Below are 25,173 nucleotides of genomic sequence, written 5' to 3'. Positions count from 1 at the left end.
TCAAGCTGCGCAGCCCCCAGCCAAGTAGGTGCTGCCTCGCCACGGTCACTTGCTCCACTGGGTGTATGGGGCTTAGGGAATCACCGACAGGTGGATCATTAACCTTACACCAGGCAAAACAAACAAGCAACAAAATAATCCAGCCTTCAGGCTGGGCACATGGAATGTAAGGACCATGATGCCGGGCCATACAGAAGACCTACAGAGCATTAGTAACCCCTGGAAGACAGCAAGCATTAACAACGAGCTGAGAAGACTGCAGATGGACATTGTGGCCCTCCAGGAAACAAGGCTATCGTCCTCTGGATGTCTCAGGGAGAAGGACTTTTCCTTTTTCTGGCATGGGAAGCCTCCAGAAGAGACCAGGGAACACGGTGTTGGCTTCGCAATCAGAAACAGCCTGGTTGGCTCAGTCATACCACCAAATGTGGGAACTGAGAGAATGCTGAAAATCCAGCTTCAGACACCAGTGGGCATGGTCAACATCTTCAGCGTCTATGTGCCTACTTTAACTTCTGCCCAGGAAGTTAAGGACAAGTTCTATGATGAACTTAGCATTGCCATCAGTGAGGTACCTTCCCATGAGCCGCTATTCATCCTTGGCGACTTCAACGCCAGAGTTGGCAGCGACCACCACAGCTGGCCATCCTGTCTGGGACAGTTCGGAACAGGGAAGATGAATGAAAACAGACAGCGCCTCCTTGAACTCTGCTCCCAGCATGACCTCTGCGTAACCAATACCTTCTTCAACATCAAACGCCAGCACAAAGTTTCATGGCGACACCCAAGATTGAAACATTGGCACCAGCTTGACCTCATCCTCCCCAAACGCAGCCATTTAGGTAATGTCAGGGTGACACGTAGCTACCACAGCGCAGACTGTGACACTGACCATTTGTTCGTGTGTAGTAAGGTGGACATCCAGCCACAAAGATTCTTTCACTCCAAAAAGGAAGAGAGGTCGCACATTGACACTGGCAAGACTCGTGACCCTTCAAAAGTATGCGAGTTTGTCCAAGCACTTGAAGAGTCCTTGCCCCGCCCGGACGACACTGATATTAGCAACAGATGGTAACTACGGGACGCTATCTATAATACTGCGATATCTACCTTTGGGAAGAAGACAGTCAAGTCTGCTGATTGGTTTGAAGCCCACACTGAAGTGCTGATGCCCCTGATTGAGAAGGAGAGACAGGCACTGGCTGCATACAGGTCCTCTCCCAGCGAGGTGAACCTGCAGGCGCTCCAGTCTGCTCGGAGTCAAGTGCAGCAGGTTGCTCAGCAGTGTGCCAATGATTACTAGCTCCAACTCTGCTCCAAGATTCAGCAGGCCATGGACACTGGTGTAACATGCAAGGAATGTACTATGGGATCAAGCAGGCCATCGGTCCATCACAAAGAAAGACTGCCCCACTTAAGTCAGTCACAGGCAAGGTCTTGAAGGACAGAACCAAGCAGATGGAACTCTGGGTGAAACACTATTCACAGTTGTACGCCAGAGAGACCATAGTTACAGAGAGAGCCCTGAATGCCATCGAGCCTCTGCCCACCATGACTGAACTCGATGCTGAGCCCACCTTGGAAGAACTCAGCAACGCGCTGAAAGCACTCTCTTCTGGAAAAGCCCCAGGGAAAGACGGTATTCCCTCAGAAATCTTCAAATGCGCCAATGGTACCCTAGTTTCAGAGCTGCATGGAATACTTTGCCAATGCTGGAGAGAAGGCAGCGTACCGCAAGATATGAGGGATGCTAACATTGTTACTGTCTACAAGAACAAGGGCGACAAAAGCAATTAACTACTATCACGGCATCTCCCTTCTCAGTACCGTGGGGAAGCTATTTGCACGTGTTGCTCTGAAGAGGCTCGATGTTCTTGCAGAGAGAGTCTACCCTGAGTCTTAGTGTGGGTTCAGAGCTGAATGGTCCACCATAGACATGGTTTTCTCTGTTGGGCAACTACAAGAAAAGTGCAGGGAGCAGAACAAACCTCTGTATATTGCCTTCATTGACCTGACCAAGGCATTTGACCTCGTCAGCAGAAAAGGTCTGTTCGCAATTCTGGCAAAGATCGGCTGTCCCCCAACTCTGCTCAGCATTATTAGGGCCTTCCATGAAGACATGAAGGGGACCGTCATATACGATGGATCCACATCCGAACCCTTTGAGATTCTCAGCGGAGTGAAGCAGGGGTGTGTGCTGGCTCGAAGACTGTTCGGAATTTTCTTTGCAGTTTTGCTCAAATATGCCTCTGGAACTGCTACAGAGGGCATCTCTCTCTGCATGAGAATGGATGGCAACCTCTTCAAACTGTCGAGGCTTAGAGCGAAGACCAGGGTCCTTATGAAGCGTCTAAGGGAGTTCCTTTTTGCTGACGATGCAGCTATTGCTGCTCACACTCAGCAGGAACTGCAGTCACTCATAACTCGCTTTGTGGATGCATGTATGGAATTTGGCCTCACAATCAGCTTAAAGAAGACACAGGTGATGGACCAAAATATGGGTAACGAGCCATCTATCAGCATGCTAGACTATGAACTGGAAGTCGTCCATGAGTTCGTGTACCTAGGCTCGATGATCTTGGACAACTTGTCACTTGATAGCAAGATCAACAAGCGCATTGGAAAAGCTGCCGCAATATTCTCCAGGCTGACGAAGAGAGTATGGGCTAACAATAAGCTCACTGTACACACCAAGGTGCAGGTCTACACAGCCTGTGTTTTGAGCATACTGCTGTATGCCAGTGAAACATGGGCTTTGCGCTCAAAACAGGAGCAGCAGCTCAACACATTCCACATGTGCTGCCTTAGGCGCATACTTGGTATCTCATGGCGGGACAAGGTCCCCAATAGCGCAGTGCTTGAGAGGGCAGGCACCGCCTCCATGTTGACCCTTCTTAAACAGAGGCGTATGCGCTGGCTGGGCCATGTCTCACGCATGACGGATGGCCGAATACCGAAGGACCTCCTCTTTGGCGAACTGGCGTCTGGAAGAGGCCAAAAGCACAACCTAAATTGCGCAACAATAGCTGTGTCTACACGTGCACGCTACTTCGAAGTAGCGGCACTAACTTCGCTATTTCGAAGTTAATTTCGACGTTAGGCGGCGAGACGTCGAAGTCGCTAACCTCATGAGGGGATCGGAATAGCGCCCTACTTCGACGTTCAACGTCGAAGTAGGGACCGTGTAGACGATCCGCGTCCCGCAACGTCGAAATTGCCGGGTCCTCCATGGCGGCCATCAGCTGTGGGGTTGAGAGATGCTCTCTCTCCAGCCCCTGCGGGGCTGTATGGTCACCATGGGCAGCAGCCCTTAGCCCAGGGCTTCTGGCTGCTGCTGCGGCAGCTGGGGATCCATGCTGCAGGCACAGGGTCTGCAACCAGTTGTCAGCTCTGTGTATCTTGTGTTGTATAGTGCAGCTGTGTCTGGGAGGGGCCCTTTAAGGGAGCGGCTTGCTGTTGAGTCCGCCCTGTGACCCTGTCTGCAGCTGTGCCTGGCACCCTTATTTCGATGTGTGCTACTTTGGCGTGTAGACGTTCCCTCGCAGTGCCTATTTCGATGTGGTGCTGCGCAACGTCGAAGTTGAACATCGACATTGCCAGCCCTGGAGGACGTGTAGACGTTATTCATTGAAATAGCCTATGTCGATGTTGCTACATCGAAATAAGCTATTTCGATGTAGGCTTCACGTGTAGACGTAGCCAATGACACGTGCAAGCGTGACCTCAGTGCTCGCTCTATCAGTGTGAACACCTGGCATTCACTCGCCTCAGACAGGCATGCCTGGAAACAGGGAGTGAAGGAAGCTCTTGTTATGTATGAAACTACCTTGGTGAAGGAAGCGGAAGACAGGAGAGCCCTCAGGAAGATCCATGCCTGTGATACCAGAGCAACATCTGCCTACTGCTGCTCACAGTGCGGAAAGGACTGCCACTCCCGGATTGGATTGCACAGCCACAGAAGACGCTGCTCGAATCAGTCCAACTGGGGCGCAAACCCATGATCCCTCGGGATCGAAGGATGCCTACTACTAACCCTGGGCTGCATGGTTAGACTGCTTTCTTGCCAACATTTCTACCCAGCAGTAGTCTCTGGACAGGCTGCAAATACAGGATTTCAAAACAAAAAAGCAGTCATGTAGCACTTTAAAGACTAACAAAATAATTTATTAGGTGATGAGCTTTCATGGGACAGACCCACCTCTTTCGAACTCGAAGTTAGACTCATAAATCTATATTTAGGCATAGCTCAAAGTTCCATTTTGGACAGACTCCTGATACAACCTCCACAGCTCAGCACCATATCTTTTGAGAACACAATAATGAGCTTTCCCTCATAGAAAAATGAATTGATCTTGACTATGTAAACAGTGTGGCCTATATCTGTCATGATTGATTAATTATGTTTCATGCTCTCAGTTTACCTTAATAAGCTAAATAAAAGATATCTTTGTTGGAGACAGACCTATGCCCTAGTGCTTAAGTGCTGCACGCTAACTGCAGGACACAGTGAGCTGTAGTGCATTTATGAGCCCATCACTTTGCTCGGCAGCTCTCCTCTCTTCCTGGTTAAGGAGCAGTACTATGTGGTCATCTCCTGGAAGGCTATAGGCAGGGTGCAGAGTCTTAAGGGGAGGTATAGGAAAAGCAGGAAGGATGTTCAGTGTATGGGAGGAAAAGCTACCCTGGCTGCAGAAGACCTCTCAAAGTCGTCCTCCCATGCCAGTGCATGGAAGGGGAAAACGTGCCCTGAGAAAGAGAGAGCCCAAGCTGAGCGTAGCACATCTGTAAACACAGCAAACAAAAACAAATAAAAAAAAAGAGAGAGAGAGAGAGGACTTTGAATTCTCATTTGGGGTTGCTGTATAGAATTTGCTATTGAATGTTTTTGGTATTAACTGGAACTGTTTTTTTTTTTTTTTTTTTTGGTCTATTTTCACATGCTGTAGAATTGAGAGCAAATCCACTGCATGCTCCTGGGCAGCTAGAACCTAAGTTGCATGTGAATTTTGTGGAAAAAATTGGTGTTTGTTGCTTATACGTTTGCTGTGATATGAAATCCTGTAGGACAGTAAAATGTCTCAAGTGTTTTAGGAGATAAGCACAAAACAAGATTATTGATTTTTATTAAAATGACCCCTTGTTATAGTTCAATTAAATATTCAATATAAAGATACTTTCTCGAGTGGAGGATGCGATGTAATTTTTTCATTTACCATAATAGACAAGAAACAACATTACAGTTTGAAATGTTAAAACACCAGATAATTTTTAATTGCCTGCTAAAGTTCTCTGGCGAATATTTCTTCCATTGTTTTATTCTGAATGCCTCTACTTCTGAATATACATTTTTGGCCTATGGAAAGAATTGACTGCCCCATATTGTTCAAAAATACTGTACATTACAGTGCTCATCCCAACAGTTGGGATGTGTTTATTCCTCTAGTAAGATGAAGTCCTTTCCAAGCCCAATTTTTGGACAATGCATGAAAACATTACACAACAATTAGGTAATGTTTCATTGTGTTCTTTTTTTATTAGCCGAATCAATTGCACACTTTTCAATTTTCCTAACTGCTTTCCCTCAGCGCAAATCACAATTGTCTGGAGAGAAAGTATTGACAAACAGTGACGGTAAATACTAAGCTGCCTCTGAATGAGGGGAGGGAGTTTTACAAGATCCTCCAGATTCATAGTCTCAGAGAAACTAGAAATGGAAAGACCAGTTAGGTCATCTAGTCCCTTCCACAGCTTGCTGTGCTCATGGGATTCTTTGATTAAATCCTACAACCCAGCCATGCTTTTAGTATGGAAAAAGGCATGACAAAGCTATAGTGCACACTGGTCCAACTTTAGCCTGAGGTAAGCGGGCAGAGTTCCACTCAGACTGTGGCTGAATTTGGCCCATTTTGTACAGCATTACATATTTTGAATGGATATTGTATCTGGGTAAATTAATGCAAATTATTTTTGACCCTCATTTTAGAGCACTATTTTGAATGCCTAGTATTCTAACCATTCAAACATATATCACATTTTGTAAAACTATAGGTTGTGCTGTGGATGTGGAAGAAAAAATACAATTTGTTGCCAAATTCTATTATGTCCCATTCATTTCAGCATATATACATGCAAGTGGAAATGGGTGAAATTCTTGTAGGATAAAAACCAAAAGATTTAAACTCTTTGAGAAATGTTAGGCCTGTGCTTTGGATAAGAAAAAATAACCAAATGCCAGACGTGATGCCAAGTTCTGAAATGGTCTGCATTCATTTCAGGCTGCATTTAAGGTAGCTGTTTGTGTATTTGTTTTGGGGTGACTGACAAATATAAAGGAGAATACATTCTTGAACCTCCCAAAGGAAAGTGCCGATACATCTTCACAACAACGTTGGAAAAATACGTAAATAGCTTTCTAGCTCTAACCCATACAACAGTTACTGAATATGGGTACTCAAGGTATGAACTACAATGTTGACAGGGCATACAAGTGAATTTCCCAATTCCACCATCCATTGTTACTATGTTTAGTCTCAGTGGCCTTATCTCAAAATAAGTTACACCGTTTGCACAATGCCAATTGTGTAAGCTATTTTGAAGTAACTTATTCACACTTGGTGCTGGCCACACAGCACCAAAGTTTGAAATAAGTGCCTATTTCAGACTTCCCACTATCGCTCTCACAATGCGGTGTAGCCGGAACAAAATATCACACTCAAAACAGCCGTGCTATTTCGAGCGCAGTGTTTGGCCATGGGGTTTCTAATATGGGATACAAATGTATCCCGAAATAGAAATCTCAGTGTAACCATAGCCAGTGGGTTTATGCAAAAATGTGCAGGTTCTGTGCATAATGGAGAAGTGCAAACGAATCCTAAACTTGCCCAATGCCAGTTAACGATGGTAATATTCATTTGTGTTGTCCTAACAAAAATAAAATACAAAGTGAGGACAGAAAGGGAAATATGGCAAATTTGGGAGCAATATAGTAATTCCAGCTAGTCAGTACAATGTTTATTTGAAATAGATATGAAGCTATATCCAGATTTGTATCTGCTGAAGAGTAAAAGATTTGAACCAAGCATTGAGAATAGAGGCCAAAATTGGGAGGTCCCGTATTTCTTTTTTTTTCCCTCTTTGAGAAATGTTCCTGTATTTATAATGCTGCAGAAAACTTTGTGGCTACAGATCACCCAGCTTACTTCTCATTATTTTTTGCACTTACAGTATGATCTTTAAGCTGTAGATATAAAAACTTTACATCTAAAGAGCCTGATCATGAATTCTTATTAACTTTTCTGGAAGCTGAGTGAACAAAGAATGTTGGATTGGATCTTTTGTGTTATCAGCAGACCTACCTACTAGTATCACCTTGTCCAAAAACTTGGTTGGTGGCATATGTGAGGAAATTTATTTCTTTGAATCTTGATCTGCAGCAGCAGGCAGATACGACAACATTGTTGCAGTAATCTGGCAAAGGGCAGACCAGCAGTATAAATATTTTGAAGTCCTACAGTGGGAAAGGATTTGGTCTGATTGACAGCAAACAAAATGGAAAACAAATGAGGATTTTAGCAGGGATGGAGGTGAAAATGTTTCCTTTGCAGCATGCAAATACGACACAGACACATTTCAGCAGTTTTTGGAAAGGGGTGCATTTTCCTCTTCACTGGACATGGTTTACGTTCTGCTTGGTCTGTAGTCTTTAATGTGATTTTTATAGAATTTAACTTTGTGCAAATATATATTTAAACTCAAGATGCCAAATATTTAAAATAAATTTAAAGTGTGATAGCAAATATTTTATGATGCACTGGTAACAGCTGGAGATGCTTGTTTTATCCCTTTTCTCTTGCAGATTTAAGTGAGAGGTTTGAAATTTAACATAATTATTTATAATAAAATGAAAGACGACTGACCCATTTGTCATCAGCTGGAAATTGTTGAGCAATGTCATTAATGGATTGTGTAGTTGTATTTATGAGACTATGGCTACGTCTACACATGCAGCCAACATCGAAATAGTCTATTTCGATGAATAACGTCTACACGTCCTCCAGGGCCAGCAACGTCGATGTTCAACTTCGACGTTGCTCAGCCCAACATCGAAATAGGCGCAGCGAGGGAACGTCTACACGTCAACGTAGCACACATCGAAATAGGGATGCCAGGCACAGCTGCAGACAGGGTCACAGGGCAGACTCAACAGCAAGCCACTCCCTTAAAGGGCCCCTCCCAGACACAGTTGCACTAAACAACACAAGATACACAGAGCTGACAACTGGTTGCAGACCCTGTGCCTGCAGCATAGATCCCCAGCTGCCGCAGAAGCAGCCAGAAGCCCTGGGCTAAGGGCTGCTGCCCACGGTGACCATAGAGCCCCGCAGGGGCTGGAGAGAGAGCATCTCTCAACCCCCCAGCTGATGGCCGCCATGGAGGACCCAGCAATTTCGATGTTGCGGGACGCGGATCGTCTACACGGTCCCTACTTCGACGTTGAACGTCGAAGTAGGGCGCTATTCCTATCTCCTCATGAGGTTAGCGACTTCGACGTCTCGCCGCCTAACGTCGAAGTTGGTGCCGCTACTTCGAAGTAGTGTGCACGTGTAGACGCAGCTTATATGTGGCATTTATATATTTAAACATGTCTTATAGCTAGCCATAGTCCTGAATGGTGCTGAGAACTCTAGGTTTCTATTGATTTCCAAATTTACAATGATGTTTCAGGGTGCATAGCATTTGGCAGGATGTATTTGGTATTTTGGAAGATCAATCTCTGAGAGACTCTTCTAGTGAGACACTGAGGCCCAGCTGATTCCAGTGAGAGTTAGTGCATAAATACCTGTGAGAATCTGAATTTAGTGTCATCAACTCCCATTGGCTCAAAAGGTAGAATAGATTATATGCATTTGTACCGTACAGGGTTGGCTCATAGGCTGTGCTTTTCCCATTGCTCCCATACTAGGCAGGAAAGAGGACTTGTGGAACAACGTAGAATTTTTGTATACATAATTGAAGTGATACCCATCCCCAAAGTGCCGAGTGACACAAGATGCACATTTCCAGAAAGAAACTGATTCACTTCAACTCATGGCTGCCCTCATCTCATGGTCTGAAAATGATATGGTTATATTAAGGGTCATATGTTTGTCTCAGTAAACTTTTAATCGTAATGGGTAAAATATGTTGACAGACCAAATGCAATAGCTGTTATTCTTTCGTATTTTAAAATTAATTTTTCTGTGACTGGAAGAGCTCCAATTACCAATTCATGAAACCATCTCTCTTTGTTCTATGTGCAGGCACCAAACAGCATAGGCTTTGGAAAAGAAGCAGAACGATCTATGACTATGACAAAATTAGTAGTACCTGATATTCCCTCATCTCATGAGAATTTGATTAAGTGGGCTTATGATCATGGCTATAGCCCTGTTACTTCCTACACAAAAGCCCCTGTGGCTAATAGGTTCCATCTACAAATTGAAGACCATGGTAAGCCTGAGGATGGATTTTTATCATATACAAAAATGAATCATGCTCTTAGGTAGTGGAATTTTGACCGAGTCTCTTGTGTCTGAGGTTTTATTCACTGGTATCTCAGTAGTTCAGGCTCAAAATACCAACAGTACTCACATCTTCCAATCAGCGGTATCATACGAGAAAAAAAGTTATCAGAGTTGTAGTAGAAAACACCAGGAGACTGTTACTACCTGAAATAATTAAGTACAATGATAGCAGCCACAGGAAACAGACAAGTATACAGTAACGTTAGTATTTCCTTTTGATCTGTGCTAGCAGGTGAATTGGTTTGAACACACTAGGACATTTTGGCTACGTCTACACGTGCACCCAACTTCGAAATAGCTTATTTCGATGTTGCGACATCGAAATAGGCTATTTCGATGAATAACGTCTACACGTCCTCCAGGGCTGGCAACGTCGATGTTCAACTTCGACGTTGCTCAGCCCAACATCGAAATAGGCACAGCGAGGGAACGTCTACACGCCAAAGTAGCACACGTCGAAATAAGGGAGCCAGGCACAGCTGCAGACAGGGTCACGGGGCGGACTCAACAGCAAGTCGCTCCCTTAAAGGGCTCCTCCCAGACACACTTTCATTAAACAGTGCAAGATACACAGAGCCAACAACTAGTTGCAGACCCTGTATATGCAGCACGGACCCCCAGCTGCAGCAGCAGCAGCCAGAAGCCCTGGGCTAAGGGCTGCTGCCCACGGTGACCACAGAGCCCCGCAAGGGCTGGAGAGAGAGTATCTCTCAACCCCCCAGCTGATGGCCGCCATGGAGGACCCCGCTATTTCGATGTTGCGGGACGCGGATCGTCTACACGTCCCTACTTCGATGTTGAACATCGAAGTAGGGCGCTATTCCCATCCCCTCATGGGGTTAGCGACTTCGACGTCTCGCCGCCTAACGTCGATTTCAACTTCGAAATAGCGCCCGACGCGTGTAGACGTGACGGGCGCTATTTCGAAGTTACTGCCGCTACTTCGAAGTAGCGTGCACGTGTAGACGCAGCTTTTATCATTTCTTCAGTATTCATACATAAGTGAATTGCCCTATTGCTCTAATTCAAGGCTGGGCAAAAAGCAACCAGCAGGCCAAATCCAGCCCCTCAAACCATCGGATCCATCCCACCGCCACTGACCCACAGCCTTTGGGCAAGCTCCCTCCCTTCCACTCCCCAATATACTGCTCAGAGCGCATATGCTCTGCACACCACAAGCCCTGGCAGAGGAGGGAGTGGCACACTGCCCCTGCCCCCAGAAACTATCTCGCAGCTCCCATTGGTTAGTTTCTGGTCAATGAGATCTGACTGGGCTGTGATTGTGCTGTGGGCAGCATGCAGTGGCCTGCCCTCCCTCTGCCTTGGAGCTTGCAATGCTCAGAGCACACGGGGCCAGCCTCTGGCTGCTTTGAGCAGTGTGTTGAGGGGCATGTAAGCGAGGGATGGTCTCGCTGAGAGCTGCCTAGGTAATTGCCTCCTGGCCAGAGCTTACACCTGGCACCACACCTCTCCCACTCTCAAACCCTCTGTTTCCCCTGCTCTACCCCTGCCCCAGGTCACAAACCCAATCCTTTGTACCCCGTCTCCTCCACCCATACCTGCTCTCAGACTCTGCATTCCAGTTCCCTGCCCCAGGTCTCAACTGCATCCCTGCACCAGGTCACAATGGACCCCCAGACCTTGAACTTCCTGTTGCACACCTCTTCCAGGTCAGACTCATCATCTGCACCCATACCCATATCTTCTCCTTCACCCCAATCTCCTGCCCATGTCACAACCCCCTCCTTCACCCAAACTCCCTCCCAGAGCCCACACACACCCTGCACACCAGTCTCCTACCTCAGCTCTCTCCTGCAGCCAACTCCATGTGCCTCCTCCATTAATACAGAAAAGTGTGGCTCTTTAGCACTTACAGGATTCTTGGACAGCAACAAAGGGTCCTGTGGCACCTTATAAACTAAGAAAAGTTTTGAGCATGAGCTTTCGTGAGTACAGACTCACTTCATCAGATGCTGGTCTTGGAAATCTGCAGGGCCAGGTATAAATAAGCCAGAGCAAGGGTGGGGATAACAAGGTTAGCTCAGTCAGCAAGGGTGAAGCTTACTACCAGCAGTTGATCTGGAGGTTTCTTGGAGTGGCCCCTACTCAAAATTGCTGCCCATCGCTGCTCTAATCTGAGCTGGTCTGAGGGATGTCAGAGAACTTATGATTTACTAGATAACATCCCAGTGGCTTCATTATTTAACATTCACATTTAGGAGGAAAAGGTTCAAATGATAAAGAACTTAGGGAAAAGGATACAATATTTTGATTTACTCTTTTCTGTTTCTAGAAGAGATGAATGACGAAGACCACCATTTTCCTCCTCCTGAACTGACAGAGCTGCAAGGGTCTAACCCTATGCCTGCTCTGAAGGAGCCCACGCTAAGCGACAGCCTGGGTTTTCCTTTTCATATTAACAGAGGAAGACATGAAAAGCCAGGAGAAGGAATCTTCTTACCAAGGGATACAATAGACACAATGAATCATTTCTATGAACAAATGCTTCAGAAATCGGAAGAACCTGAAGAGGTTCAGGGAAGCATTGATGTAGCCCTCTCAGTAAAATGTGATGAAACAACAATGACTGTTGCAATAGAAAAAGACTCCCTGCAGGTTAGTCTGCACTTCGTCCCAGACTGAGGTGATCTTGTGTTAGAATATTTCACAGATACTGTGATTATAAAATGAACACTCTGAACCAGGCTATATCCTGACCAGTTATTTCCCACAACCATGTGCCAGAAAACCCACACCTCAACAGGGAAACATATGGCAAAATTTCATTCCCACAATTCTAGGTTCTGACTCATCTTGGAATTTGTAGACAGGAGGTTCTGTGGGGTCTTCACAACTGGAAATGTGAAGAGGCAGGTTCAATATGCCAGACGGTAGAGAATGGGCCTGTCATGGACATCCACTGTGATCCATAAAAAATAGCGTCAACTACCCAACATCTATACACTGGCTGCTTGTGCCTGAGGAAAAATTAATCTGCACTGTGGATGGAAGCCGTGAACAGTATAAGACTTCTTTTTTAAGTTCAGGGTTGGCTGAACAATGAAGTTCATTCTAGAATGAAAAATGTAGCTATTTCATTTTTTTAACTCCATATGATACTTGGACGCTCTGTTGGTCCACCAGCTAATGTCATGGTGTGACAGTTATTTTACAGTAAATGTCACAGGACAATGGCAGTCTTATTAATAGTCATCCAAAAACACACTAAGTTGTTACTTAAGTGGGGCAGGATAGCTCAGTGGTTTGTGTATTGGCCTGCTAAACTCCAGGTTGTGAGTTCAGTCCTTGAGGAAACCAGTCAGAGGTCTGGGGCAAATAGATTTTAAAAAAAGTCCCTCAGGGAGGGTGCTTGGTCCTACCAGGAGGACAGGAGACTGGACGTGATGACCTCCCAAGGTCCATTCTAAGAGATGCGTATCTCCATATATTAACCTGTAATTATGCATCTTGGGGATTTGTACTTTCAATGAGGTTTCAGTCACTTATGTAATGTCATTGTTTAGGCCAATGGTTTCATTGGGACAGAACTCTCACTACTAGATCCTGCCTGCAAAGCAAAGATGAATGGAACTCATTTTATTTTGGAATCATCATTGCACAGCTGTGGGACTCGGAAAGGCTATGCCTCGAATAACATAGTTTATTTTAACTCTGTAAGTATTTTACAAATAGAGCTGTCTATCTTTGCTGTGTAATGTTATGGTGTAATAAGGCTATAAGGACCCCGACTGTGATGGCCCTGGCATGAGTATATAGGAGGTGTGCTCCCTTTTGATGCCCATGCTAGGGCTAGTCATAAGTCCAGTCCCTCTACTCAGGAAAGTGTGAGGCTGCTCACTCAGCGTGGGGCTGAGGACACATAACATCCCAAAGAGAGCAGGTGTGTGTTCCCTTCTTCCACCTGAGGCAGTGAAGTCAAGCCAGGTGCACTGCAGGGAACTAGCTGCACTATTCTAAAGGAACTCGCAGCCTTCCTTCATGGTGAGAGAGGCACAAGTCTTTCCTCAGCTCCCACAGGGCAACTCTATAGTACTCCCATGCTACTAGCACAGCTTAGCCTGGAGCTGGTATGGCAATAGATTTCTGATCACCCAAAAAAAAAATTTCTGTCAGTAGCATTTTGTCTTTTATAAATTTGAATGAATAGTGCTCCTGAAATTGGAGTGGTCCAATCTGTGCAGGCTTTTATCTTGCTCTTTTGGCATTCAGGGAAAGCTTGCAGTTTACCTGAGAAGAGACTGCTGCTCATGACCCATTGTGAAGCAACACCATACGATTTGCCAAGTGCCCACAAAAATGCATGTTTTCACCTGTGTCCACTAACACTACTTGAACCTAGGTCTCCTATGATTAAAGGCTGGTAGACTCTACCGGGCTACGTCTACACGTGAAGCCTACATCGAAGTAGCCTATTTCGATGTGGCAACATCGAAATAGGGATAATGTCTACACGTCCTCCAGGGCTGGCAACGTCGATGTTCAACATCGACGTTGCGCAGCACCACATCGAAATAGGCGCAGCGAGGGAACGTCTACACGCCACAGTAGCACACATCGAAATAAGGGTGCCAGGCACAGCTGCAGACAGGGTCACACGGCGGACTCAACAGCCAGCTGCTCCCTTAAAGGGCCCCTCCCAGACACACTTGCACTAAACACCACAAGATCCACAGAGCCGACAACGAGTTGCAGACCCTGTGCATGCAGCATGAATCCCCCGCTGCAGCAGCAGCAGCCAGAAGCCCTGGGCTAAGGGCTGCTGCACACGGTGACCATAGAGCCCCGCACGGGCTGGAGAGACAGCGTCTCTCAACCCCCCAGCTGATGGCTGCCATGGAGGACCCCACAATTTCGACGTTGCAGGACGCGGATCATCTACACGGTCCCTACTTCGACGTTGAACGTCGAAGTAGGGCGCTATTCCGATCCCCTCATGAGGTTAGCGACTTCGACGTCTCGCCGCCTAACGTCGAAGTTAACTTCGAAATAGCACCCGACGCGTGTAGCCACGACGGGCGCTATTTCAAAGTTAGTGCCGCTACTTCGAAGTAGCATGCACGTGTAGACACAGCTCCGGTGTGCTCCAGCGTTCCCTGAAGGCAGAGTGTTTGGGCAGTTACTGAGAGAGATTCAGATGATGCCCAGTTGATTAGCAGAGTGCCCGCAACCATCTGCAACCAGCTGCATGTTTCTACTGTTAGTGCGCATCCGCACATGTCCCAGAGGACAGAGAAAAAAAGAGTTGGGGTGGGGAATAAAAGGGATCCGATGGGAGGCCAGAGAAATGCGAAAAAGCTTTCGGGCTTCTGCTTTTAAGAAAACAGACGTGACAAAGCCTATAGAGGAGAAAATCCTGCTGCCCACTGGAACTTTTTGTGATTCTTCCAGGAGCCAGTAACTAAATGTTGGAAGGTACATTAATCCATTTGAGAGAAGCATTTCTTTTAGCAGTGTTGGACACAGAAATACCAGCAGCAGAGTGGGACTGCTGGTATGCTCATTTGCATACCAATAGCCAGGTTGCTTTTCCAACACAGAGCAGTTTTATGGCTGTACTGGTTTTGCCATCTGGGAACAAACTGAAGGTTATACTGCATGTATAGTATACATACTTCAAAGGCGCATTGCTGAGCTGTGTGGGTGGCATGTTTTTCTGTACTGGTTGGTCGCCACAACTTCTTGATCTTCGTGTTCTGAAGAAAGGAAGAACGAATTAATGTGAAAAGAGCCAATCACCTTTGCAGCAAATCTCTGTTTCAACTTCCCACTTCCTTTATGCAGATTGTTATTCAGCTGTCATCACCAGTGGAAAATAGTGGTTGGGGAATTGATGATGAAGATGTCGAATCAGGTAATAATGGATTTCCAGGAGACACTGATGAAGCAGATGTAATCTTTCCAAGCAGGCCTGAAAGAGTTGTGGTATGTAATACTTTATATTTATGCTGAAATTAAAATTTTTAGCTAGGGGCCTAATTCTGCTCTCATTTCCATCCCATATAACTGCACTGGAGGGTGGCCTGGAGCAAAAGTTCTGGAATTTATTTGTATTTTGTTTGTTTTAGTTTAACTGCACACTCCACCAGGCAGAGCGTGGAAAACCCTCGCTTAAACCTGCCTTGCCCTGGCCTCCTGAACCTCATATCAGCAATGTGACCTTCAACATGGAGCTTTATAAAACAGACCTCTTCCTTGCTCCCTCACAAGGACTCTTCTCTATTGCTGAGAATGGACAGATTTACGTTGAGGTAATAAACTTTGATAGGCTCTCAGATTAACCAAAACATTCAGCAAGGCCATGTCAGCCTAGCCAAGTTTGTGCTTGCCTCTGACAGATGTGTACTTCTGTGGCTTCAGAAAAGGGGCACTGTAGGTTAATAAGACAATTCTTTGTCATGAGTAACAAAGAATCCTCTCAAAACAGGTAACCCCAACTAAAAGAACTCTGTCAGATATTTGAATCTGGTCTCTTATTAGATAAATGCAAGCATTGAAACAATGAGTTGTCAGTGAGGAATTAGTTCATTTTATACAAAAATATGACAACTGCATCGTCCAGGTGAAGTAGTGTACAAAACAGTTATAGCATTCCCTCCCTCCCCAGTTTCTCCCATCCCTCAGGTTAAGTGATGCAGAAAGGGGTGTTAACATTGTCATCATAACACCATCTCACCTTTAAGCCACTTCCAGTCACATTTTGGTATATCAAAGAGCTGTCAGACTTCCTCTCTTCTACTGAGTATTGTTTTCAGTCAGTAAAAATCTTTCTATTCTATAGATGTGTGTCTTTGTAAGTAAGATACCAACCAAGTAGAATGACAAGCAAATATCACAGGACCTTTGACCATGTATTTAGAAGACCTTAGAAAACAAAGTCTACTATATAAACAAACCTTCTTAAAACAGAATTACATATTTCTATGGGGTAATATTTATCAAACACATTGGGTAACAATTGTTCAGATATGAGTTGAGTACTTTCAGTTAGTGAATAGTCCATTCATTGTGTGTGTTTCTGTAAATGTTTAGTTACTTTGTTTCAAATACTTTTCACTAAACAACTGTAAAATAGAGTAAAAGAAATTGAAAGCCTAACTTACATCAAAATGAGTTAAGTTTCTTTCCTAAAAGGCATTAGGTTTTTTCACTTAGACAAAAACATCAACTTCTTCAGCATTCTAGGATGAATCATTTTGGCTCCAGATTTGTCTGGTCCTGGAGTTATTTCTTCAACCATATAAACTAATTTCTTTATCACCTGTCCTGGGGTGAGCTTGATTTTTTTCCTCTCTGTTTCTTCTCACTGCACAGTGGAAAATTAGTGTCTGTTTCAGGCATTTGTTCCTTCATCATCCACTGGCACAAAAAACATTGTATTTTGTTTGTTTGAAATATGTCTGTTTGATCAATAAATTACTCATGCATAAACTCTAAGGACCTGGTACTTGTCTCTCCTGTGTAGATTTTGTTTCTAGTAGAATTGTGTTCTTTATTAAAATCACTTGTGCATTTTTCCTGTATCTCTGCCTTGGCTTTTCTTATCAATATGTTAATACACTAATCATCTCACACGCTGTCTCTCCAGATCTTATTTCTTTTCTTAATGGTGACCTTTTGCTCATTCTTGCTGACCCACTTTTCTGCTAAAATCACTTGTTACCGATTAAGTTCAGAATATTACAGTTCATAGAATTTAAGGCCAGAAGGGACCATCAGATCATCTAGTCTCATCTCCTGTATATCAGAGGCCATTAAACTTCACCAAGTTACCCATGTATTGGACCCAACAACTTGAGTTTGGCTAAAGCTTATTCTCAAGAAAGGCATCCAGTTCTGATCTAAAGATTCTGAGATAGATAGAATCCACCACCTTCCTTGAAAGTTTATTCCACTGGTTAAAAAACCCTCTTTGTATTTAAAAAAAAAAAAAGCCAACCCACCTGTGCCTTCTTTTTAATTTAAATTTGTCTGCCTACAAGCCCTGGTTCTTTTTGTGGCTTTCTTCACCAGATAGAAGAAGAGTTTTTCATCTGCTTTCTTCTCCCTGTTGAGGTATTTATATACTTGAATCAAGTCACCTCACATTCTTTTCGCTATACTAAACATATTGAGCTCTGTCTCTCATGTTTAGAGATTTTCTGCAGTCCTCCAATCATTTTTGTGGCTTTTCTCTGCACCCTTCTCTCCAGCTTTGCAACACCCTTTTAAAAAGAATTGAACACAACCCCTCATGATTGGTCTCTCCTGTGCCATGATTGGTCTCTATATAGGTAAAATCAGTACTTTTTTTCGAGTTATTTCTGAAAAGAGCATTCATGCTGCAAGAGCATTTCAAAATGGAGCATTCACACTAGAGAGCCCAGTTCCAAAATAAGAGCAATGATGGAATGCCTCCCTGGAGGCCAGTTAAATCAGAATTAGCTCTGTTTAGTGCTCTGACCAAATTTCAAAATTGAAAGGGGTGGAAGGGTTGATGAAAGTCATGTGTTTTGGTGGAGTTACTATTTCAAGTTAAATGCCCTGTTCCTCCAGAATAACAAGGTTTGTAATGTGGATACAAGGAGTTTCTTCCCAGAAAAAAAGGGGGTTTTCTGCAAAAGAAAACCCAGTGTAGACAAGCCCTGAATCTATACCCAATGCTGGGCACAGGCATTCTCAATCCTTCTACCAGGTATATGCCACTGGGACATGGTGGGAGGGGTTTAGAATGGGCATGCTCAGCAAATTATCTAGGCAAATAGGAACTCAACAGTGAGTGAGAACATCCATAGAATCATAGAACACTAGGACTGGAAGGGACCTCGAGAGGCCATCGAGTCCAGCTCCCTGCCCCAATGGCAGGACCAAGTACTATCTAAACCATCCCTGATAGACATCTATCTGACCTGTTCTTAAATATCTCCAGCAATATAAATATCTCCATTGTTATAAACAGAACAGTTCTCACATCTAAGAGGTATTATCAAAACAAAAAAGCAGTCCAGTAGCACTTTAAAGACTAACAAAATAATTTATTAGGTGAGATTTTGTGGGACAGACCCACTTCTTCAGACCACAGCCATACTAGAACAGACTCAATATTTAAAGCACAGAGAACCAAAAACAGTAATCAAGGTCGACAAATCAGAAAAATTCTTATCAAGGTGAGCAAATCAGAGAGCAGAGGGGCAGAAGCAGGGAGGGGTCAAGAATTAGGTAAAGCAAAGTATGTAAAAGAGCCCCTATAGGGAGCTAGAAAATTGCCATCCCAGTTCAAATCACGTTAATGTGTCAAATTTGAATATAAAAGGGAGTTCAGCAGTCACTCTTTCCAAACAGCTGTGAAAGTTTCTTTTCAGTAAAACACAGACTTTCAGGTAATTAACAGAATGGCCCACTCCATTAAAGTGCTGGCTGACAGGTTTGTGAATCAACATAAGCTTTCGTGGGCAAAGACTCGCTTCGTCAGATGCATCTGACGAAGCAAGTGTTTGCCCACGAAAGCTTATGCTCCAAAATATGTTAGTCTATAAGGTGCCACGGGACTAATTGTTGTTCTCGAAGATACAGACTAACATGGCTACCTCTCTGATACTCTTCATGATGCTGCTCTGATAGAGGCAACACTGTACCTTTTTAATAGAAATTAAAATGAATGAATGAATGAAAGAAAATTTAAAGGTACCCGTATAGTTTTCTTTCCAAATTATTTTGTGGCATTATCTGTATTCTCACTTGGCTGAATAATATCAGTACACTGTGTGTTGGAAGTATATGATCCCCATAAAAGAATACAGAGTCACTATCTTTACAGGGATGACACAGAAAATACTATAACTGTGTTATCTTCCTGCTAAACTGCTCCTCCACAGAACTCATAAGTCCCATCAAACCATGCTTCAATTCATGACCTCTCCACTCAGCCTCTGTATTCTCTCTGTCTGTGTGTCTGTCTGTGTGTGTGTGTGTGTGTGTGTGTGTACCTCTTCTACTGTGGTTCGTAAACTTACTGGGGAAGCAGGGTCATTTTTTGCTGTCCCCAAAGCTCAGTTTAGATGTAGCATTCTTTTCACTGAGTGAGCCTGCTTTTTTACTGGATACTCCAGCTGAGTTGATTGAAGAACAGAGAGGGTTGAATCTCCCCCCCCAACCCCCTCCCCGAAAAGACACCCCACCACATGCTAGGATAGTGGATAAGTTGAGTTTGAACCCACAAAACTTTGTGTCGTTCCCTTGAGTGTCTACTACACCAAGGGTCAGCCCCGTGCCAAGAGTAGCACATGAGCCAATTTTCATTGGTACATGAGACAGAAGCACAGCGCCATCCCTCCTACCACCACCTAAACAGTAAATCTCTGCATCTTAATTTATTTATTAATGAAGCTGTTGTAAGCAGGACTATTAGTGACTTCAGAAAGTATCACAGGCACTCAGACCATACGCAAAGGTCAAAAGGTCAAATTTCAGCACTCCACCTTGGAAAGGTGGCTGACCCCTGTTAACCAGACCATATATCTTCACAATTTTGGTTTGAACTATTTGATTGGGACTGGCATACGTACTCATGTAAAATGTTAATGCTGCCAACAAAAATGTCATTGCTAAATTCTTAATAAATTGTTTTTTATACACAGGTTTCTGTGACTAAAGCTGATAGAGCCCTGGGCTTTGCAATCCAAACATGTTTTGTTTCGCCATATTCAAACCCTGATAGAATGTCTGATTACACTATCATAGAAAATATTTGTCCTAAAGACGAATCTGTTAAATTCTACAACGTCCAGAAGGTGAACGTTCCTATACCACATGCACAGATGGACAAAAAGAGATTTAGCTTTGTGTTTAAACCTATATTCAACATTTCACTGCTTTTTCTTCATTGTGAGCTGACTTTGTGTACAAATAAAGAAAAAGACATTCAAGGATTGCCTAAGGTCAGTAGTTTGTTAAATTTTTTCATCTTTCAGATTTAGATTAAAAACTGGGAATTTTTACAATATACACAAGTTCAGAACATAGTAGTTCCTGGGATTAACTTTTTGTCTGAAGATTTTATAGACATAGATTAGTGTAATTAACATTTTATCAGTGGACTTGATATGTTTTACAGGCTACTTTTACTCAGAGCTATGTTGAATCTTAATCATATAGTCTACATTTTCCACTTTAAAATGTCAGTAAGTGATCATGTGGTAAACAGAGATTGCATTTTGTTAAGGGAGTGATCCAGATGTATTTGTTCTATTCAGCTCACATGGCAATAGGATAAACAAATTTAATATTAATTTTCTAGAAACTGCTGAGATAATATTGTAATTTTGTTTTTTGAACATCAACATGTGAGCTGTAAGGTTGGCCCATCTCTAGAGGACTTTGATGGAAAATCCAGGGTAGTTACCTTTTTGTATTTGCTAGTAAATGCTCTCTATTGAATCACTACAATATATTTAAGATGAATTAACTTTTCCTGTTTGATTACCAAGCCCCTAGTGAGACTACTGCCAAACTATTACTTTTAAAATAGTATATACCCAGAAGTACAACTTTTTTCTTCAAAAAATAAACTGTTAAGTAGTCTGACTTTATTCAGATTTACTGGAACTTTCCTGCATGGCTTCTGAAATCATACATTAGCGATCTGTGTATGCACTAGTGAGCTACATAGAAGTGGCCTCCAGATTTTAAAAGTGGACTCTGTTTTTGTGCTTGTAAATCTGTGTGTCCAAACTTTTGTATAGAACCCTAAATTTGCATCATTTGTACTTAAAAAAATAAATCTACTCAGTATGTACACTAGCTGGGATAAGTTTTGGAAGCTGTAGTGAGACCTCTTTGAAGATACGGACCCTCCATGTAAATGACATCCACCTTTGATATCCTATTACACAATATTACAGCAACAATTCAGTAGTAAAACTTCCATGGAATTTTAAGTAATTTAGCACTAAGGCAAAGTTTACATCTGAAGATGCAGCTGAGAATAAGATGACCAGATAACAAATGTGCAAAATCTACATGCAGGGAAAATAGGGAGAGTAAAAAGGTTCTATGTAAGACAAAGTCATAATATCGTGATATCTGGACATTCCAGCTGAGAATAAGTTTTCTGTGCCAGTATATTACACAGATTGTTTTGAGGTGGGGGGGGATGCTAACGTTCAGTTCTCCTGTTTCTCTTCAGTAAACAATTCTGAGAAAACACTGATAATGAGGCAGCTGTGCAGCTGCGCTGGCTGATACTGCAAGTATTTTATTTTGAGTGAATCCCTGACCTCATGTTGTTTCCATCCACAGTGCATTCTTCCTGATGAAGCCTGCACCTCACTCAGTGTTGATATGATCTTGGCCATGATGCACAATAAGAAAACTTTTACCAAGCCCCTTGCTGTAATAACCCATGAAGAAAAGCCAAAAGGTACCAATATATATTTTGAACCTCTTCACATAACTATGTTGCTCTGTGCAACATATAACTATTTATAATCCCAAAAAAAGACAGCTTTAGGCATATACAATTTTATATTTAAAGGGTGCCCTTCTTCTTATAAAATAAGTTCATTTATGGATATTTGTGTGGCACAATATATCTTATCTGAATGCCTGCAGTTACTTGCTTTTTCAAATCTTCCCTACTTGTTTATGGAAATTTAATTTGGCCAGTGGTACAGAAAAAAAATCCTCTTCCTATGCTATACAACAATGTGGGTTTCATAAGTATTAATGTAGCGGAATTGCTTCCAGCAATTCATTCTTGTTTGGAAATTGAAAGTAGTGCTTTGCAATCTGCTGTCTAATTTCTTCTTTGTGGCTGAAAATATTTAAGCATGGTAATGACATTGAAATTCCAAAGTATTGAAAATCCTACGGCTTGAGGGACTTGTGAAGTAAAAGGATAGCCACAGGGAAATCAGGTCTACTAGAAGATTAGATCATTAAGATGGAGAGATGTGTGTCAAGTCCTGCATGCTGCACTGCTTCTAATCCACGCAACCATCCTTCAGATTGTTCTAGCTGCTTCTGCTGGAAGACAGCAGAAATGAACTGACAACAGACCATCTACCAAGGAGTCTGTTGGCAAAGGGGCTGACCATGTTTATATAGATGGCACATTCATCTTTCTTCCATTCTTTTGCCTCCTAGATCCTGTAAACATGACTTAGTTCTCTTGCTCTGGGAAAGGAAAAGAAAAGTTTACATGCTTTAAAAATTTCAGGAAGGAAAAGAGATGAATCTGGGTGGTAGCTAGAAAATTCTGTTTCTCTTCTGGCTGCTCTGGGCAAGGGTGACTGAAAGGTCTATTCCAAAAGCAGTCCAGAGTCAAAATAACCCTCACTTGGATCCATCCTTCAGAGTTCTGAACGGAGGCCAGCTCTATGCTAAACCTAAAGGTTGATGTAAGATGCGCAGTTCCAGCTGCAACAATTGCATAGTTGGAACTGATGAATCCATTTTTTTTTCTTGCTGTCCAGACAGAGGAAGGTTGATGGGAGAAACTCTCCTGTCGACCTTCCTTACTCCTCATGAAAATAACGAGTATCAGGGCCAACTGTCGGTTTGATTTAGCTCATCCCCACTAGGTGTGCTGCATCAACCCCCTGAAGATTGACCCTGAAGGAATCGATCTTCCAGTAAGTGTAGACATAGTTGTCTTTTGTCCAGGGAGCTCCTCTGGCCTACAACAGCCTGTCTGATACTCTCCCCACTCTTCAGTTTGCTCTTGGAGTGATGGGGACTCTGTTCCCTCTTTACATCCCTGCCAGCACCACAACTTTGTAGATATGGGCCAACTTTTCTGCTGCTTTGGGGCTATGAACAGCTCAAGCATTGGCATCTTTGATACTCACATCCATCTCCCCTTTGCTGTTGAGTTACGTCCCATGCCACTCCCTCTTTACAGGAACCCTTCTCTGGTGTTTCCACTTTGATTCCATAGAGGAGCTTTTCCACCACGGCTCATTCAAGCAGCTTGGCCTAGGCTCCTTCCTAGTAACCTCCTGTACCATGATCTGTTGCCTTTGCATGGGGATCCACCTTCCCAGGTTCACTTAAAGCTGACTATCAGTATCATTTGGTACTCTATGCACTGCCCATAATCCTGCCTTTATTGACATCTCAGATTCCTCAATCCCTGTTTTGTATAGGACATGCTCCTGCTGTCTAGGGCAATAGCCAGGACAGTCCAGGTCCAGCACTCTCCTGCTTTCCAAATGCCAACAACATTCTAGACCCTGCTTTCCTGACATCCTGCTCAACTGCTTGTGATTCTGAACATTTGCATTCTAGCCATCTTTGATGGGTTCAGCTTTTGGACTCTTCATAGGAACAAGAGTTTTAAATGGGACCCTCTTCAGAAGTTCGAGTTATCTTTTTTCTTTACCCCTCTGACCTCTGTTTTATATAACTGTATGATGGAACCCTTCCACCTATAATGCACAACTATTAGCACTTCAACATCTGTCATTCACTGTGGAACAACTGCATCATATGGCCCTTTTCTAACGGCTAACTGCTGTGGCTCATTAGCACAGTGAATCTGTAAAACTGAGAGCAAATTATATTGCACTGCTAAAATAAGCGCATTTGCCGCTCAGAGATGACAGTTATCATTTGCTTTGTAACAGAGAGAAAGCCATGCTAGTCTATATACTATAAAAAAAAAAAGCAGTCAAGCAGCACTTTAAAGACTAACAAAATAATTTATTAGGTGGTAAGACCTAATAAACTATTTTGTTAGTCTTTAAAGTGCGACTTGACTGCTTTTTTGTTTTGATCATTTGCTTTGATATATGAAAGAGACCAAGATTCATGGGTATTGTTCCATGTTATTGGAATTACTGTTTTAAATCTGCTTTGGATGTCCAATGAAGATGCTTGTAGGCTTATCGGTTTGGGAGCTAGCACAAATTGTTCAATGCAAAAATTATCCATTTTCCTGTCTACACACCATGCACGTGTGCTATTGACTGTAATAGGAATCATAGCTATTAACCTGGAGGAAAACACCACCCTACAGTTTGCATTTTGCGTTATAGGTTTTTACAAGCTCAGTTCTTCATTTTATTGTACCAGATTCCCATGAAACCCCCTAAAAAAGCCATACAAACAAAAAACAGCCACCACCAAATCATTCATATCCTGACCTCTGTCACATCTATCTCTTTGGCAAAATTTAAATGCAAGGTGTAGAGAGTGGGTCTGCCCCACGAAAGCTTATCACTTAATAAACCATTTTGTTAGTCTTTAAAGTGCTACTTGACTGCTGTTTTGTTTTGTTTGAATACAGACTAACACAGCTACCTCTCTCTTTCTATGCAACTGATATTTTTCTGTTGAAAAGCTACATCTGTTTCACTGCTTGTTGAGTTTACTCGAGATGTAGAGAACACTTATTTTTTTTCAATGAAGGGAGCAAGGTCTTAGAAAAGAGGTCAAGTGAGCAACTGACAAGCACTTTTCCTAAACCCACATAGAGAAAATCATAACATCTAATATTTTAAAACTATTCAGTTTTCCTGGGCCTCATGCACTGTAACCCCTCTTGCTTGCTGCAACTTTGTGCAATAAAACATGTTAAAATATTCTGTAGAACAACAAGGTTAGATCTTGTTGT

The 25,173-nt window shown here is 43.2% G+C and overlaps 1 protein-coding gene across 4 annotated transcripts in view; it reads left to right on the top strand.

The window, feature by feature from the left end:
• Positions 1–25,173, top strand: part of TGFBR3 (transforming growth factor beta receptor 3) — a 212,207-nt gene that overhangs the window by 169,227 nt on the left and 17,807 nt on the right. For 2 of the 4 annotated variants that reach the window (XM_075002232.1, XM_075002231.1), the window contains exons 8-14: positions 9,300–9,489; positions 11,857–12,179; positions 13,088–13,237; positions 15,366–15,506; positions 15,650–15,832; positions 20,198–20,497; positions 21,858–21,978. In XM_075002232.1, the coding sequence (XP_074858333.1) occupies positions 9,300–9,489; positions 11,857–12,179; positions 13,088–13,237; positions 15,366–15,506; positions 15,650–15,832; positions 20,198–20,497; positions 21,858–21,978 (1,408 nt within the window). The remainder of the gene's footprint in view (positions 1–9,299; positions 9,490–11,856; positions 12,180–13,087; positions 13,238–15,365; positions 15,507–15,649; positions 15,833–20,197; positions 20,498–21,857; positions 21,979–25,173) is intronic. The other 2 variants (XM_075002233.1, XM_075002234.1) reach the window with 2 other exon arrangements.

This window comes from Carettochelys insculpta, chromosome 9 (assembly GCF_033958435.1).
Source record: "Carettochelys insculpta isolate YL-2023 chromosome 9, ASM3395843v1, whole genome shotgun sequence".
Lineage (NCBI taxonomy): Eukaryota > Metazoa > Chordata > Testudines > Carettochelyidae > Carettochelys > Carettochelys insculpta.
This window is presented reverse-complemented; position numbering and strand designations above follow the sequence as displayed.